The sequence below is a fragment of the Typopeltis vanoorti genome, chromosome 7 (assembly GCF_054136105.1).
Source record: "Typopeltis vanoorti isolate ZY-2024b chromosome 7, IOZ_Tvanoo_1.0, whole genome shotgun sequence".
In the NCBI taxonomy this organism is placed as follows: domain Eukaryota; kingdom Metazoa; phylum Arthropoda; class Arachnida; order Uropygi; family Thelyphonidae; genus Typopeltis; species Typopeltis vanoorti.
The window spans coordinates 125,403,513-125,420,872 of record NC_143555.1 but is presented as its reverse complement, the minus strand read 5'-3'; the positions used below and the strand labels follow the sequence as shown (position 1 = coordinate 125,420,872).

Here is a 17,360-nt window from a genome sequence, read left to right as displayed (position 1 = left end):
GAGAGGGGATTGAAACTGGTTTTGGTGCTTCCAATATTTCGTTTCTGTCACAGAGACATCTTTGGGCGTTGCAGGGGCTTTTTGTGGCAGCATGCACACAAATACAATAGAGTGAAACTGGGGTCCTATCCAGGTGGTGTGCCCTCTATGGAGAACGCACCTCTAGGGACCCATAGATGGTGCACCACCTGGATAGGACTTTGGTTTCACTTTGTGTTGTATCTGTGTGTATGTTGTTGCAGAAAGCTTTTGTGGTCCCCAGGGATGTCTCTGTGACGGAGACGGAAATTGGAAGTGTTGAAATTGGTTTTGATCCTTTCTCAGTGCTGTTAATATTCCATTAAACCTCTAACCTGAATTCTTCACAGCACTTAAGCCTCAACACACCTCTTCTCACACATTTTAGCCAACATACCATTCATAATCCTTGCTTTCCACCTCATCTCACCACAGTCATACCTAGGCAACACGCTTACTACCCTTCCTGTCACACTATTCTCTTTTATCCGTCTAAGCAGCCTCCTGATATCCATTCTGACGTGTTCTTTGTCTCCTCTGTCAAGTCATTTGTAACCCAAGTTGTTTATACATTTCTTCATCACCATCCTCACATTCCCTAGCCTATAGCAACATCCAGCTAAATATGTCTTCTGCCAACTCACTACACTGTCATATAAAACCATTGCCACTATTTGCCTCTTTCATGTCTACTTTATGTGGACATAACTCCCCTGCTGTCATCAGCAGCATTTCCCCATCCTTTCTATCCTCGCCGAAACATTGTACCCTTCCACCTCTATTCTTGTTAGGATATCATCTTTATTCAACCATATTTTACTTATTCCAATGATTTTGGAGTGAATAATCTCAATCAGTGAAACCATACATCCACAAACTGTGCTCCCTTCTCACACAGCTCTATTAACATAGCATTCATGATTCTAGATCTCCATCTCAACTGATCATTGTCATACCTCAACAACACACTAATAACCTTTCTCACTATACTGTTATCTTTCACTTTTCTCAATAACCTCCTGATATTTGCCTTTACATTCTCCTTATATCTCGTCTTGTCCTTATCTTGTTTGTTTCCTCATGTCCAAAGCATGAGTTATTTTGCTCATTCTCCCTCCTGGATAGCAGACTATAAGGACTCTCTCATTAACCATAATATGTTGATGTGGTCAAAACCATAGATGTCATCTGTGTTCTGCTTATAAATGACCAGACTTTCCTGGAGTGTACAAAATTCTCTCCTACAGATATCTTCTCTTTAATAAGACTAATAATCTCAGCAAATTACTTCAAATAAAATTACAAATTTTCAGTCTTCACATGGGAGAGAACATTAGCAGTATATTCCCTGAATATTTTCTTGCCCATATGGGAACACAATTCTTATTTTTCTCTACACATTCATCTCTTATTACAGTAGATACATGGATGATTAAAAGAAAGAATACATGGATGATGTTCTATGCATTGATAACATAAATGCCATATAACTGTTAGTCTGTTCTTTATTACTATTATTATTATTATTACATAACATCTCCAGGGAGTCCAAAGACTCATCGAGGGAGGGTACGTACTCTACAACTCTCCATCTCCACCACTCCACAACCGCAACTACTTTCATCATCTACACCAACGCCATCTACCGCCGACCACCACGACTAGTATTTTCACAGACAAACATCCATGCCCACGGCAAGATTTGAACCCGCAGCCTTTTGGCTGGAGAATGGATACGCTAACCACTCTGCCAACCAGGCCGGCCACACCGGCCTGGTTGGCCGCATCTTTGAACACCTTTAGCTCCAGATTAAAATTCTCTGTTGAATATGAAGAAAATACATCTATAAACTTCTGGAATTTGATCCTCATTAGATTCATTCATGATACTATTGTCGAAGTATAGCTAAAAACATTGGAAATTATTTGCATTTCACCTCCTGTCACTGTTATTGTATCCAGAAATCTGTCATATATAATATAATTTATTGTGTTACAAATACTCACCTCCAAATACCCAAAGTTACATTCCGTCTTCTCAAAGTCACATATCAAAACTGCATAGTTTTAAAATTGCCATATATCCAAAACATTTTTAAAGCCATAAAATGAATATTCAAATAACAATATTGTCTTCCCGACTAACAACAACAAAATTTACTAAAACATAGACCCATTACAATTCAGGCCGACAAGCTACTATGCCATAATGTCATTTATAAGTTTAACTGCCAGTCAGGCTACAGTACATGTTATTAGTTCTACCATTCATTAGATCTTTTAAGTCTTGCTTAATTGAGCATTATCGAGATTGTAACATTTCCATACCAGATTACTTACTTTCTACCACAAAGGAAACACGCAAACAAAAATCTACCAGCAACAACAAAAATCTCACTACTGAGATATTCTTGTGTGCAATAATATCTAAACATATCCCTGAAATCAAAAAGATTGCTGTTATCGATTTTCAAGAAACTTAATCCAAATTATTTTCTGAATCATTAGCAATAAGAACAACCCAACGTGCCATAAACACGAAACGATCCTATTTATGTGTCCCCCTCATGACAATTAAACAAAATAAATTATTCTCCTGTATACTCAAAAACCAGCCCAACTCTAATACTCTCAAACCTACTATACCCTCCTGATAGATGTTTCATAAAATAAAAAAAATAAAAATTAAATTAAAAAAAAAAAACATGCAGCTAGTTTAGTTTTCAGCTGTACTTATTCTTCTTTATTCTTAGTTCTTTCAATATCCAAAATTTACATAATTCATGTTTTTGTTATGTTTTTCATTTATCCGAATGTTATTTATACACTAAATTGTTGGTATCTTGTGCTCATCGCTTTTAATTGTATACTGCTTTGGCTCTAAAGTCTTGTCAAGTTTTTACCATCTTCACCTCCAAAAAAAAAATTTACACAGATATATAAATTAATATGCTTTAATTTAAACTTCTCTTGATTTTAACTTTTGTAGCCTAGTTGTTACAAGGTGGATTAACCATGCTACCAGCCAAGACGTGTATAGACAAGTTATAATGGATGCAAAATGCATATTAAAATTGTAATACCATTGATATTATATTGAAATATATGATGGATATGAAGCATATTAGGATGCGTATTTGATCAATAATGGCCGGTAAGATGGTTAACATATTTTCCAGTCTTTCCCAATTTTTGTACACCTGGATGTATTTGAAAAAGTTTTTCCTTAGGAAAATGGATATGGTTGCTAATTGGTGCAGGTATATAAAAGTACTTTATTTACACTTTGGTTATCTTTTGGAATGTACTTTATATATATAGGGTATATAAATAATTTTGATATTATCTTATATTTCTGTGGATGATAGGACAGTATGGATCATCATCATCATCATCATCAAATTCCTGCCATGTACCCTCAAGGGGTGTACAGGATATGACAGTACTACATGAAAAAATTACATCATTACTAACTTCCTATCTACAATTTTCCTCCAAATCAGTCTGTTACTTGTCAAGACTCCAACATTATCAGATCTTATATTTCTATCGTCTAAGGCACTTTGTACCATATCAATCCACCTATATCTTGGTCTTCCTCTGGGTCGTTTTCCTGCCAACCTGGCAGAGAACACTTGTTTGGCTAATCTTTCCTCTCCCATTCTGTTTAAGTGACCATACCATCTGAGATTAGCTCTGCTAACGCATTCCTGGATGCTGACAATGTCAAGTTCTTTCCTAATATCCTCATTTTTAATATGATATTGCCATTGATGCCATCTGTTCACGCCTCTAATCTTTCTCAGGACTCTCATATCTGCGGTCTCTAGTCTTTGGTCAAGTGTTTTACTTCTGACCCAGCTCTCAGATCCATAAGTTAAAATTGGTTTGAACACAGTCTTGTATACAGCTAATTTAGTGTTCCGACTAATTTCTTTCTTATTCCATATGAATTTATTCAATTGACTTCCCACGATACCAGCTTTGCTGATTCTGTTGTCTATTTCTATATTTAGTTTACCATCTTCAGTAAAAATTGTGCCTAAGTAGCTGAAATATTTTACTTGTTCCACAGGTTCTCCATTCACAAAACAGTTGACATTTTCAATGATTCTGCCTATTTTCATTGTCTTTGTCTTTTTATTGCTGACCTTCATACCATATCTATTACAACAGCTATTCAATTTAGTCAGAGAATCTTGCAGACTTGTAGCGGATTTATTTAAAAGTATAACATCATCCGCATAAAGCAAAGAGCTGACATTAACATCTCCAATTTTGATATCAGGTTTAATACCACATTCCTTCATAATGTGATCCATATAGATAATGAATAACAGAGGGGATAATGTACATCCTTGTCTCACACCAGATTTAACATTAAACCATCTTCCTGTACTTCCTTCAATTCTAACTGCTGACTCAACTCAAATACAGACTAAGTATTGCTTGATATAATGCCCCATTGACACCATATAACTGCAGCGTATTGAATAGCTTCTCTCTTGGCACCTTGTCATATGCCTTTTCCAAATCGACAAAACTTAAATACAGATCTTTGTTATATTCCCATGCTTTCTCGACTATTTGTCGTAAAGTGAAGATCTGATCCTGACAGCCTCTATTTGGCCTGAATCCAGCTTGTTCTTCACCAAGCTTTTCTTCCACAATTCTTCTCAACCGTTTCTCAAGTATACTTGCATAAATCTTGCCAGGAACACTCAGTAGGGAAATACCTCTGTAATTCTCACATTCAGTTTTATTTCCCTTTTTATATATGGGTACTATGAGAGCTCTACTCCAATTATCGGGAATTCGTCCCTCTGTCCAGGCTTTCTGAACTATGCAGTGCAGCCACTGTAAGACTCTTATACCACCATACTTCAGCATTTCTGGTCGAATATCATCTACTCCTGCTGCCTTTCCACATTTCAAGCCTTTGATGGCTTTTTCTACTTCAAGTATGGATATGTATTCCTGACTGCATGCCTGGTCAGTGTTTTTTATCACTGTGCTGTCATCACTGCTTGTTTCATTTAGCAGTTTTTCAAAGTAATTACTCCATACTTCAAGGATATCTTTTTCTCCTGTTTTTATTTCACCTTTATCATCTCTAATTCCTTTTACAGCACTCTTTCCTCCATTCCTAAGCTTCTTCAACAACCTCCAGAATATTTTGCCACCTTCTTGATATTTATTTTCTATATTCTTGCCAAAGTCCTCCCATGACTTCTGTTTAGCTAGTTTTACACACTGTTTAGCTTTCTTACATTTGTCTCTGTATTCTGTAAGAGTAAAAGCTGATTTATATGCCAGGAACTTTTGATATGCTTTCTTCTTTTCCTTCACTGCCTCTTTAACTTCCTGTGTCCACCAGGGAGTTCTGATTTTTTTTATCCTTGCACACAACCTCACCACATGCCTCTCTGTCAGAATCAATCAATGTTTCCTTCAGAGTTTGCCACTGAATCTCCAAGGTTTGATTCCTGTTCTCAAACTCTTTCATTTTCTTTTCAATAATATTTCTGTATTTTAGTCTACAGTTCACATCTGAGAGCTGCTCAACTTTTATTCGCTTTAAAACTTTCTTACATGTTATTCCTTTAAATATGAAATTCAATTTTATCCTGCTCAAGACTAAATAGTGATCACTTCCAATTTCAAATCCTCTGTACACTCTGGTGTCCTGCACCAGGGAGAAAACATCACTATCAACAATAACATAGTCAATGAGACTTTTCTTATTCCTAGCCTCTTCTCTCCATGTGAATTTGTGCACATTTTTATGTTGGAACATGGTGTTAGTAATAACCAATCCATGTCCTGAGCAGAAATCCAACAGATATTTGCCATTATTATTAGCTTTGCTCTTTTCTCCAAATTTTCCCAAAATATTTTTGTATGTCTCACAATCATTTCCTACTCTGCTATTTAGATCCCCAACAAGGACCAACTTTTCCTTTTTCATTGTGTCAGTAGCTTTCTCTAGAGCCTCAAAAAATTCCTCCACTTCTACCTTAGTAGAGCCTTCTGTGGGACTATAGGCACAAATAAGTCTCATTGTCCAGTTCCCCCATTCTGATATTTGCCCACATCAGTCTATTTAAAATTGCCTGCCATTCAAGAAGATTAGCCTCGTATTTAGTGTTGAATACTATGGCTACTCCTTCTTTTCCTTGATTGTCATTGACTGAATATAACATTTTGTATTTATTGCTCAGAAAGATCTCACCAGTTTTGGTCTTTTTTGTTTCAGTCACCCCTATTATGTCGATCTGGTACTTATCTAATTCCTCAGCTAGCTCCATTTCTTTGCCATTCAGGCTTCTTACGTTGATAGTACCGATCTTTAACTCTGGTGATGTTGAGTTGGGGTTTGTTTTCAGATTTGTTCCAGTAGCTGACTTTTCGCTGTTCGCCCTGGTTCCCTGGCGAAAACAACGGGGGCCTTGTTTAACCGGGCGACGCCCCAGCCGGCATGAAATTTTGTCATGTTGTACCATCATTTTTTATTTTGGTTTAACCAATAGGAATACAATTTGGTCGGCTAAATCCCAAATTGCCAGCCCATCCTCGTTCGTTCAGTATCAGAGTAGATACCCAACAGGGTGCACCACGAGAAGGTGAGGATTGGACATTAGGTCAGAAGCCCTGGTCGGTTCTCCGCATTCCTTTAAAGGCTATGTGGAGGTCTCCTCTCAGTTATATAGCTTTGACCCTTAAGCACCTCTATATAGCTTTGACCCTTAAGCACCTCAGTATGGATCATATAGTATTTTATTCATCTGATAAGAGTAAGCCATTGACAATGAAGGAGCTTGGATAATTGAGTTTTGTTGCAAGAACTGTTTCATTGTGACATTATAGCCCTGTTGTGTCAGATGTATCAATGGAAGAAAGACTGTAGAACACATGACTGTGTTGTAGCCCTAAACCCCAAAAACTTGTATTATTGTTTGTAATAGTATGAATTCTGTGGTTGATTTTTTTTTGAGAGGCAGGATTAAAATTCAGGCTTTTGGGAGAAAAAAAAAATCCTAATTTTCTTTACCAAAGGTCATTTAATTCACAAATCAGCTCTCCCCCCCCAAAAAAAAATCCTAGAAAAATTTCTCTAGTTGGCTGCATAAATTGAACAGCATGTATAGCAGTGTGTCCGCGCGGTTAGCCTAGTGGCTATGCACTTCGCAACCATATGCCTGGGGAAGGAGTGTCCTAGGTTCGATTCCCGTCGGTGACGTGAGGAGCTGAAGGATCTTCCTCAGCCATAGTCAAGTTAGCCAGTCTTGGGCGTGGACAGCAAGGTTTTTTCCCCAGTTTATTCTGAGGTTTTTCATCCCGCAAAGCAGGCAAAACTGGCCTTGAGAACTCAATACTACAGGCCATAGGATACACCGGGGCATAAGGCTGACCACCACCTTATCCTGTAAACGGAGTGAGGTCAGATGATCAATGGACCCTCGACACCGCAAGGTAAAAGAGGGTATAAGGAAGATGAGATGATGAGATCATTATTTTATCAATTCACAATATATACCAAATCTAAAATATTCATATTTCAAATTATTCTGTATATACTATGAACATATTTTGGATTACTCTAGAAAACATTTTTTTTTTTAACATTATATTTTCTTTAAACTTTCTATATACACCTAAATAAAGCCAGGACAAGTCTACAGGATTCCCTGACCAAATTGAATAACTGCTGTAATAAATGTGGTATGAAAATCAGCATTAAAAAGACAAAGACAATGAAAATAGGCAGAAACATATTGAAAACATGAACTGTATGCTGAATGGTGCCTGCAGAACAAGTAAAACATTTCTGCTATTTAGGCACAATTTTTAATGAAGATGGCAAATTAAATTTGGAAATAGAAATAGAAACAGCAGAATTAGCAAAGCTGGTATGGTATGGTAGGAAGTCAACTGAATAAATTTATATGGAATAAGAGAGATTTGTCAAAACACTAAACTAGCTATATACAAGACAAGTGTTTCAAACCAATTTTAATTTATGAATCTGAGAGCTGAATTAGAAATAAAACTCTTGATCAAAGACTATGAGATATGAGAGTCTTGAGAAAGAATAGTGGACTGAACAGATCGCATCCATGGCAGTATCATATTAAAAGTGTGGATATTAGGAAAGAATCTGACATTGTTAGCATTCAGGAATGTGTTAGTAGAGCTAATCTGACATGGTATGGACATAAACAGAATGTGAGAGGAAAGATTGGCTAAACAAATGTTCTTTGCCAGGATGGTAGGAAAAAGATCCAGAGAAAGACTAAGATGTAAGTGGATTGATACAGTAAGAAGTACTTTAGAAGACAGAAATATAAGATCTGATAATATTGGAATGCTGACAGATAACAGACTAATCTGGAGGAAATTTGTTGACAGGAATTTAGCAATGATGTAACTTTTCATGCAGTACTATCATAAGATCCTGTACACCCCATGATAGTATATGTCAGGAATTTGATGATTTTCTTTAAATTCAAAATTTAAATCTGTTATTACACATATCTCATGCAAAATAATTTGAAAAATATTTCGATCAAAAGAATCCACAAAACAATACAAAATTTAACAAAGAATTTATTTAATTCAATATATTGTATCATAACTATATAATGAATTATCACCTCCACTGTAATGTTGACACCAATGCTAAGTGATCTGATGGAAAAAACATACTAGGTAAAGCAGTGTTCTGAATTACTTGTTCATGAGGGGGTAAAGGAACAACTTCAGTTATCTGAAGTTTGCTTTGGTCATAGTATATATAATCCAAGCATCCTTTGAAACCAGCAGTATAGTTCGTATAAAGTGGACATCCACAGGCACTAGCCATGGATAAACTATGATTAACTGCCAAATTAAGTACTGCCTCTTCTTTATCTGAAAAATAATGCAAAGTTGTAAGATTTTTCTTCTCTATTACTAAAGATAAGCACAAAGCAATTATCATTTCCAATAAAAATACTAAAAAAGCTATGTTTTCAATAACTACACTTTTGTGTAAGTAATGACCTCATTCAGTATCCAAACAACTGTAACATTGACAATTTTGTTTTGCCAAATTCTAACATTAAGTCCAAATTAAATGAAAACTAAAATAAAATCCTAAATGGCAAACTGCATTAGATCCTATCCAGCTGAGAGTAATTATCACCATAATTTTAAACTGTTCTACAAATGGTCCAATTATGCAAAAAATAGAGAAAATAATAGCCTATGTAGCTCAGTGGAGGTGGTGTTTGCACTCCTCAGCACAACCGCCTGAAGAAAGACTTTGAGTTCAAGTCTAGTCGCCAACTAGAGAAACTTTTACTAAGCCTTTTTTTTGACTGGTTCCCGAGTTAGTCGATCTCTAGCATGGACAAGTGAGTTTTTCTCCCAGAAACTCAAGTTTTTTGTCCTGTAAATTCAAGAAAATCAAAGCTAGAACCCACACTATTTCAAACATTAAAAATATCGTTAGGGTAACCACGAGATGGCAGCACTTGTTGAGCTGTATCTTCACTGCAGGCTGCTTAGTGGGGCCAGCTATCTCTGATTAGCTACAGTGAAGAATGAACTGTCCACTCAGTCTCTAAAAGTTAGATAGGGCTAAAATGGTGAGTTTACTCCCTATATAGGAATAAAAAGTTGTTAGCTGGTTTTTTTTTTTGATAAAAAATAAATAAAATCCCTCATCAACTAGTCTTGAAACTATGACTGAACCATTTATATTACAACAGATGCATATAACCAAATAGACGCCAACACTATTCAAGCTCTTAGAATTCTTTATATAGAATATAATTTGAAACTTTTCAGATTTGAATGTCTGGTTGCTAATATTTCTATTGTTTTTGTGAAAACTATCACAGTCTATGAAAAATATACAGTACTGATTTAAACATCCCTATGAAATGGCACTTTTTAAAAAAATCTGGGAAAGGTCAAATGCAGAGCACATCTATAAAATATTTGCTTGTTCTTGGTTTAAATTAGGCTATAAGTAGCCCAGAATATGTTTTAAAATTATTTTAAATTTCCTTCAGAAAGGATTGGAAGGAATAAAGGGAATTGAGAGAAATCATACATCAATGAGAACACAAAGGATCAGCAGAAACCATACATAAATACATACATAATGGAGGACATAAGAGACCAGAAGAATATGATGTTATCAAAATGAAAATTCAGAATTACCATTTAAATTTGAAAATGTTACACAGCTTAATTTCACTAACCTGAAATTTTTATAATGAACTCAATATGCATGGTCTATACCATTAAAATCAAAAATAACTTGAGAAATCAGTAGTCGGTCAGTTATATAAGTGGCCATCTCTGATTATAAAGAGAAAGAACAAAATTGATAAACAAGAATCAGCATTAGCAACAAGAAAGAAGTCATGATCCCACTTAGGTTTACAGACCTTGGATGCTTTGGAAGCATGAAGTGGCTTTCCATTGTTAGTCTTTTTTCATTATGCACTAATCTTGCTGTCATTTGCTTGTCACAAAATTCAATTATATAATTCATTTTTTATCCTCTCCTGATGAGTGTACTATAAAGTTATGGGAAACTAGCTGATGGCTAAATAAAAACTATTCTATCAATCTCCATGTGGAATTAATTCTGGATTTAAAACAGTAAAAGTTATGTTTGTGTGGGTAACAACTAATTTTGTGATTGAAAGATTCTATTCTGATTTAGAATTTTGTTTTAATGGTACAGTCTACACATTTTTTAATGTGGCTACAACCTATGAAAGGCTGGAAACCCTATAGTACGTTTGTATATTCACATAGTCTGGAAATTCTGCTCTAGAAACAAACATGGAACTTTTACAAGCCACTTCATGCTTCCAATAAGCAGGTGGTGGTCTCACACTGGCAATGAAGTTCATCTCCCACCTGAAAGTTAATATTTTGAAATTTAAACATTAAGCATTTCCATTTTCATAATTTTATACTCTTCTAGTTCTTTATATTTGGTTACTGCTAATCCTTTGTATTTTGTCTGTTATCTCATAAGCCCATATTAATGTCTTGTATTTATTGAAGATAACCATCATCATCAAATTCCTGCCATGTACCCTCAAGGGGTGTACAGGATATGATAGTACTACATGAAAAATTTACATCATTATTAACTTCTTATCTACAATTTTCTTCCAAATCACTCTGTTACTTGTCAAGACTCCAACATTATCAGATCTTATATTTCTATCATCTAAGGCACTTTGTACAGTATCAATCCACCTGTATCTTGGTCTTCCTCTGGGTTGTTTTCCTGCAAATCTTTCCTCACCCATTCTGTTTAAGTGACCATACCACCTGAGATTAACTCTGCTAACACATTCCTGGATGCTGACAATGTCAAGTTCTTTCCTAATATCCTCGTTTTTTAATATGATATTGCCATTGATGCCATCTATTCACACCTCCTAATCTTTCTCAGGACTCTCATATCTGCAGTCTCTAGTCTTTGGTCAAGTGTTTTACTTCTGACCCAGCTCTGAGATCCATAAGTTAAAACTAGTTTGAACACTGCCTTATATACAGCTAATTTAGTGTTCTGACTAATTTCTCTCTTATTCCACATGAATTTATTCAATTGACTTCCTACCATACCAGCTTTGTTGATTCTGTTGTCTATTTCCATATTTAATTTACAATCTTCACTAAAAATCGTGCCTAAGTAGCTGAAACGTTTTACTTGTTCCACAGGTTCTCCATTCACAACAGTTGACATTTTCAATGAATCTGCCTATTTTCATTGTATTTGTTTTTTTATTGCTGACCTTCATACTATATCTATTACAACAGTTATTCAATTTAGTCAGGGAATCTTGCAGACTTGTAGCGGATGTATGTTAGAAGTATAACATACATCGTCCACATAAAGCAAAGAGCTGACATTAACAACTCCAATTTTGATATCATGTTTAATACCACTTTCCTTCATAATGTGATCCATATAGATAATGAATAACAGAGGGGATAATGCACATCCTTGTTTCACACCAAATTTAACATTAAACCATCTTCCTGTACTTCCTTCAATCCTAACTGCTGACTTACTTACAACTCAAATAAAGACTAAGTACCGCTTGATATAATGCCGCATTGACACCACATAACTGTAGCGTATTGAATAGCTTCTCTCTTGGCACCTTGTCATATGTCTTTTCCAGATCGACAAAATTTAAATACATATCTTTGTTATATTCCCATGATTTCTCAACTATTTGTTGTAAAGTGAAGATCTGATTCTGACAGCCTCTATTTGGCCTGAATCCAGTTGTTCTTCACTAAGCTTTTCTTCCACAATTCTTCTCAACCGTTTCTCAAGTATACTTGCATATATCTTACCAGGAATACTCAGTAGGGAAATACCTCTAATTCTCACATTCAGTTTTATTTCCCTTTTTATATATGGGTACTATGAGAGCTCTACTCCAATCATCAGGATTTTGTCCCTCTGTCCAGGCCTTCTGAACTATGCAGTGCAGCCACTGTAAGACTTTTATACCACCATAGTTCAGCATTTCTGGTCGAATATCATCTACTCTTGCTGCCTTTGCACATTTCAAGCCTTTGATGCTTTTTTTACTTCAAGTATGGATATGTATTCCTGACTATATGCCTGTTGAGTGTTGTTTTACCCCTGTGCTATCACTTGTTTGTTATTTTCCACTTCTAGGGTAAATTTGATTTTGTTGGCATAGCCATGGGCAGCCCTCTGTCACCACCATGTACAGACCTTTTCAAGGAGAAATTTGAAAATGAAATAATCTTCACCAATATTACTCCTAAACTTTCAATATGGTGGAGATGATATCTTCGTCATATGGCAAGAAAGCATAGAAATCCTACATATGTTTGTAGACAAAATCAACTCACTCCACAACAAAATCAAATTTGCCCTAGAAGTGGAAAATAACAAACAACTGCAGTTCTTAGACATACTGGTAAAGAGACAAGATAACAATTTCAAACTGTCCATTTACAAAAAACCTACAGATACTGGATGATATCTACATTATTCTTCAAACCATCATAGGTCACATAAACATAGCATCATCCAGAGTCTGCAAATTTGTCTCAGACGAAAACAAGGTTCAGACAGAACTGTTCTCAAATTGTTACAACACTATCTCAAAAAATGGATATCCTCTAAACATTATCAACAAATTCCTATATAAAGATAAACACCGACAACAAGAAACAGTCTCCCAGCAGGTTTCAACAGTCGTCATCCCCTTTATGGGTTCGGTTTCCACCAATATAGCGAAATTGTTAAAAGCTCATAACATCAGAGTTGTTTTTAAACCAACTTCTAGCATTAGACAGGTATTAAGATCTCCTAAGGATAGTGTTCCATTTTACAAATATCCAGGCGTGTATAATATTCCATGTACGTGTGGCCTCTCCTACATTGGATAAACTTCAAGAAGCCTCGAAATCAGACAGAAAGAACATGTTGGAGATGTCAATCATAACAGGACGATCACCTCCAGTTTAGCGCATCACTTTTCAACTTCTAACCATTCTATAGAGTGGGAAAATAGCTCTATGCCCTACATAGATGATGATTTCAGACACCGATTATTCAAAGAAGCAACAGTAGTCCTACGAACAGGCAGCAACCTAAACAGAAACCAAGGTGCCATTTTGAATGAAACTTGGAAAAATTTAATCAATTCTCAGTTTGACGGAACTACAGTACGCCAACAATCATATAACATGTGCTCATGCAACGCGTGTTGAGGACACGGACTAAAGATTCACAATACATGCTGACATTGTCACGCGAACATATCAACTTAGCTACCTTATAGTTACTAAGTTTTGTATTCTTTATACTTGGTGCATTTTTCATATTTTTATTGTTTACCGTTTCAAGCCTTGAGAAAGCTAGACAGTTGCTAGCGAAAATGGTAGCTGTTATTATATGAACATATATAGTAATTAAAATAAGTCTTATATTTTAACACTTTATGACCAAATATGAATACTTTAAATAGTCAAATGAAACAAAGTACGGCACCTAGAAAAAGAGAAATGCAGAAAGGCCAAGTTATTGAACCACCTCATATTCCTTGAAAGGTGTAGGGAATTTTCAATCATCCCCAAGTTCTTATTAATCAAAGGACATATTCAATCTATACAAGCCAAAAGAATTCACCACAAAACTTCATTGGCACTAATTAGAGAAAGGATCCAACACATAAGGTACGAATTGAATGTTAGTGATGTTAATTGCCGGAATTACTTTGACAACATTTCTAATAGTGTAGACTACACTACCTGGAACAACATAGACCATATGATACAACATAGCTATGAGAAAACTTTCAAGTTAAAAAAGATTAACCAAATTAAAAAATTTGAAGAACTCTATAAGAAAAAAATACCATACACACAACAGCCTCCCAGAGGATAAAGTCATTTTCAACATGTTGGATTACTACCTTTCAAAACATGAATCTGATATCGTAAAGAATGGTTTTAACTTTTCAATCACTCCCAATTACATTCCAAAAATGGACTTTATTTGTGGAATTGAAAAAGGTCTTCACCCTCTCCCAGAGGCTATAGCTAACAATATTAGATTTCATAGCTCAATCATCCTGGCCACAGCTAAACAACCCAAACTTAACACCACTCCTTATCACAGGAAAGTGATTCATAACTTGAGTAATAACAAAGAGATTACAATCGCTAAAGCTGATAAGGGGAACTCCACAGTCATTCTTAACTCAAAGGACTATTTCAAGAAGATAAACAATTTATTATCAGACAGTTCCACGTATAAAATTCTCAACAAAGATCCTACCGTGACGAATCATAATGAGACAAACTATCTGATCCACAACATGAGTACTTGGCCTGAGGAATTGAAAAGAAAAAATTAAATCCTTACATCCCATTCCTCCTAGACTTTATGGTGCACCTAAAGTACATAAAGAAGAAGTCCCACTTCATTCGATTGTTGTTGGCAGGTCCTCCCCAACATACCTTTTAGCTAAACATCTTGCAAACTTATTAAAAGGAAAAATCAGACAAACAGAATCCTATATTAAAAATTCTCGACAATTTGTTGAAAAACTGAATGTGAAACTAAAAAAAACAGACATAATGGCCAGTCTGGATGTAGTATCCTTATTTACAAATGTTCCAATAGAAGAAGTGATTAACATTATCAAAGATCTCTTTCCTGTAGATATTACACAGATGTTCAAGCACTGCCTAAAATCAAATTTCTTTAAGGTAAACAACAAGGTGTACCAACAATTAGAAGGCCTAGCATGGGCAGCCCTCTGTCACCACCATGTGTAGAACTTTTCATGGAGAAATTTGAAAATGAAATCTTCACCAATATTACTCCTAAACCTTCAATATTATTATTATTATCTGAGACCCCCAGGGAGTCAAGAGCTTATCGAGGGAGGCTGTAAATTACCCAACCCAGCTATCATACCTTCCCTTAAATTTATTTACACTAGATGCACTCACTACCCCTAAGAGCAAATTATTCCACTCACTCACTGCTCTCTGAGAGAAAACCTAGCTCTTACCCCCTTTCTTGACTGTGAACAACTTCCATGGATGACCCTGTGTTCTCTCCCCACCTTCCATATAACGAAAAATTTCATCACTTGAAATGCTATAACACCCATTCAAAAGTTTATATCACTCCTCTTTCTCCTGTTAACCAGAGTCTGTAATCCACATACTTGCAATCTGTCCTCATAATCTAAATCCCATAATCCAGATATAATTTTTGTAACTCTTCTTTGCACCCCTTCCGCAGCTTCTTTATCCTCTTGGAATCCGGGAGACCAAATATGCACACAGTAATCCAAGTGTGGTCTTATCAAAGCCTTATAAAGAGGCAAAATGACTTCCTTATCCTTACATGTCAAGGTTCGCTTCAGCACAGAAATTATCCTCTGAGTTGTATTTCCAACTTTTGCTATGTGACCTTTGAACTTTAAATTCTTATCCACCAACACACCAAGATCCCTTGCCTCTTCAGTTTCTTGTAGCATAACCCCACTAATATAATATGCTGCTGGATCTCTAATCACACCAAAGTGCATAACTTTACACTTACTAACATTTAACTGACAGCCATTTGCGTTTGCCCAGATTTCCAGTCTATTCAAATCATTTTGTAATTGCTGAATATCAGTAGCATCCCTGATTGCCCTACCTATCTTCGCATCATCATCAGCAAACAATTGCAAATCTGATGATAGGCCCTGCTTGAAGTCATTAATGTATAGATTGAACAATAATGGCCCAAGGACCCTGAGGTACACCACTGGTTACCTTAAATCTGGCAGATTCACGCCCATTGTATACCACTTTTTGATATCTGTATGTTAACCATCCCCTAATCCAAGTCAAGAGATTATTTTCCAATCCCATATTTTCCAGTTTACGCAACAGCCTATCGTGTGGTATCCTATCAAATGCCTTAGAAAAATCCGACATTAGCATAGTGTGTCCATTTCCTTTATCCAACTCGGCCATAACATTGTTATAAAATATGAGCAAATTGCTAAAACTTTGCAGGGAACCTATGCTGTTCCCTGCAGAGTATAGAATGATTGTCTACCCATTTCTGTATGCGAGTTCTCACTAACTTCCGTAAAATCTTCACTACCACACCAGAAATACTAATAGGTCGGTAGTTAGACACATCAGTTTTTGCACCTCCCTTGTGCAATGGAACTATATTACATTCCTTCCATTCCTGAGCTGAGATTCAAGTTATACAAATGTGTGAAAGGCCTAGCCAATTCAGCTGAACATTCCTTTAACAAACGGGCAGATATTCCATCTGTCCCTATTGACAAATTCTTATCCAGGTTATGCAAAAGCTCTTCAACCTCATTTTCATGAACCTCTAACTCTTCATCCAACATAGCAATAGCACTGTGCACCATACTACATACACCTGGTTGATATATCTTAGCAAAGTGAGCACTCATTAACTGAACAATCTCTTTAACTTCTGACACTCGTGTACCATCTGCATTCAATAGTTATTCTTCCACAATCATTCTTTTTTTTGCTTCCGGCATAACGATAAAATTCTTTTGGATTACCTTTGGCTTGCATGGCCAATTTCTTTTCATACTCCGTTTTAGCTTTTCTCACAATACTCGTTACTTTTCTGGCCTGAGCTTTATATATTTCATAACTCCACTCACTCTTATTCTCATGATATTCTTTCCACATCATCTTGTTCTTGTGGATCTCTAGCTTAATAAGGCTGCACATCCATTTCACTCCCAACCTATTTATTCTATGAACACTAG

The 17,360-nt window shown here is 35.8% G+C and overlaps 1 protein-coding gene across 1 annotated transcript in view; it reads right to left on the bottom strand.

The window, feature by feature from the left end:
* The window catches only part of LOC150105037 (2',5'-phosphodiesterase 12-like), a 108,084-nt gene that overhangs the window by 22,999 nt on the left and 67,725 nt on the right, over nucleotides 1-17,360 (bottom strand). Inside the window, exon 7 of the mRNA XM_090396112.1 lies at nucleotides 8,673-8,928. Coding sequence (XP_090252238.1) covers nucleotides 8,673-8,928 — 256 coding nt within the window. The remainder of the gene's footprint in view (nucleotides 1-8,672; nucleotides 8,929-17,360) is intronic.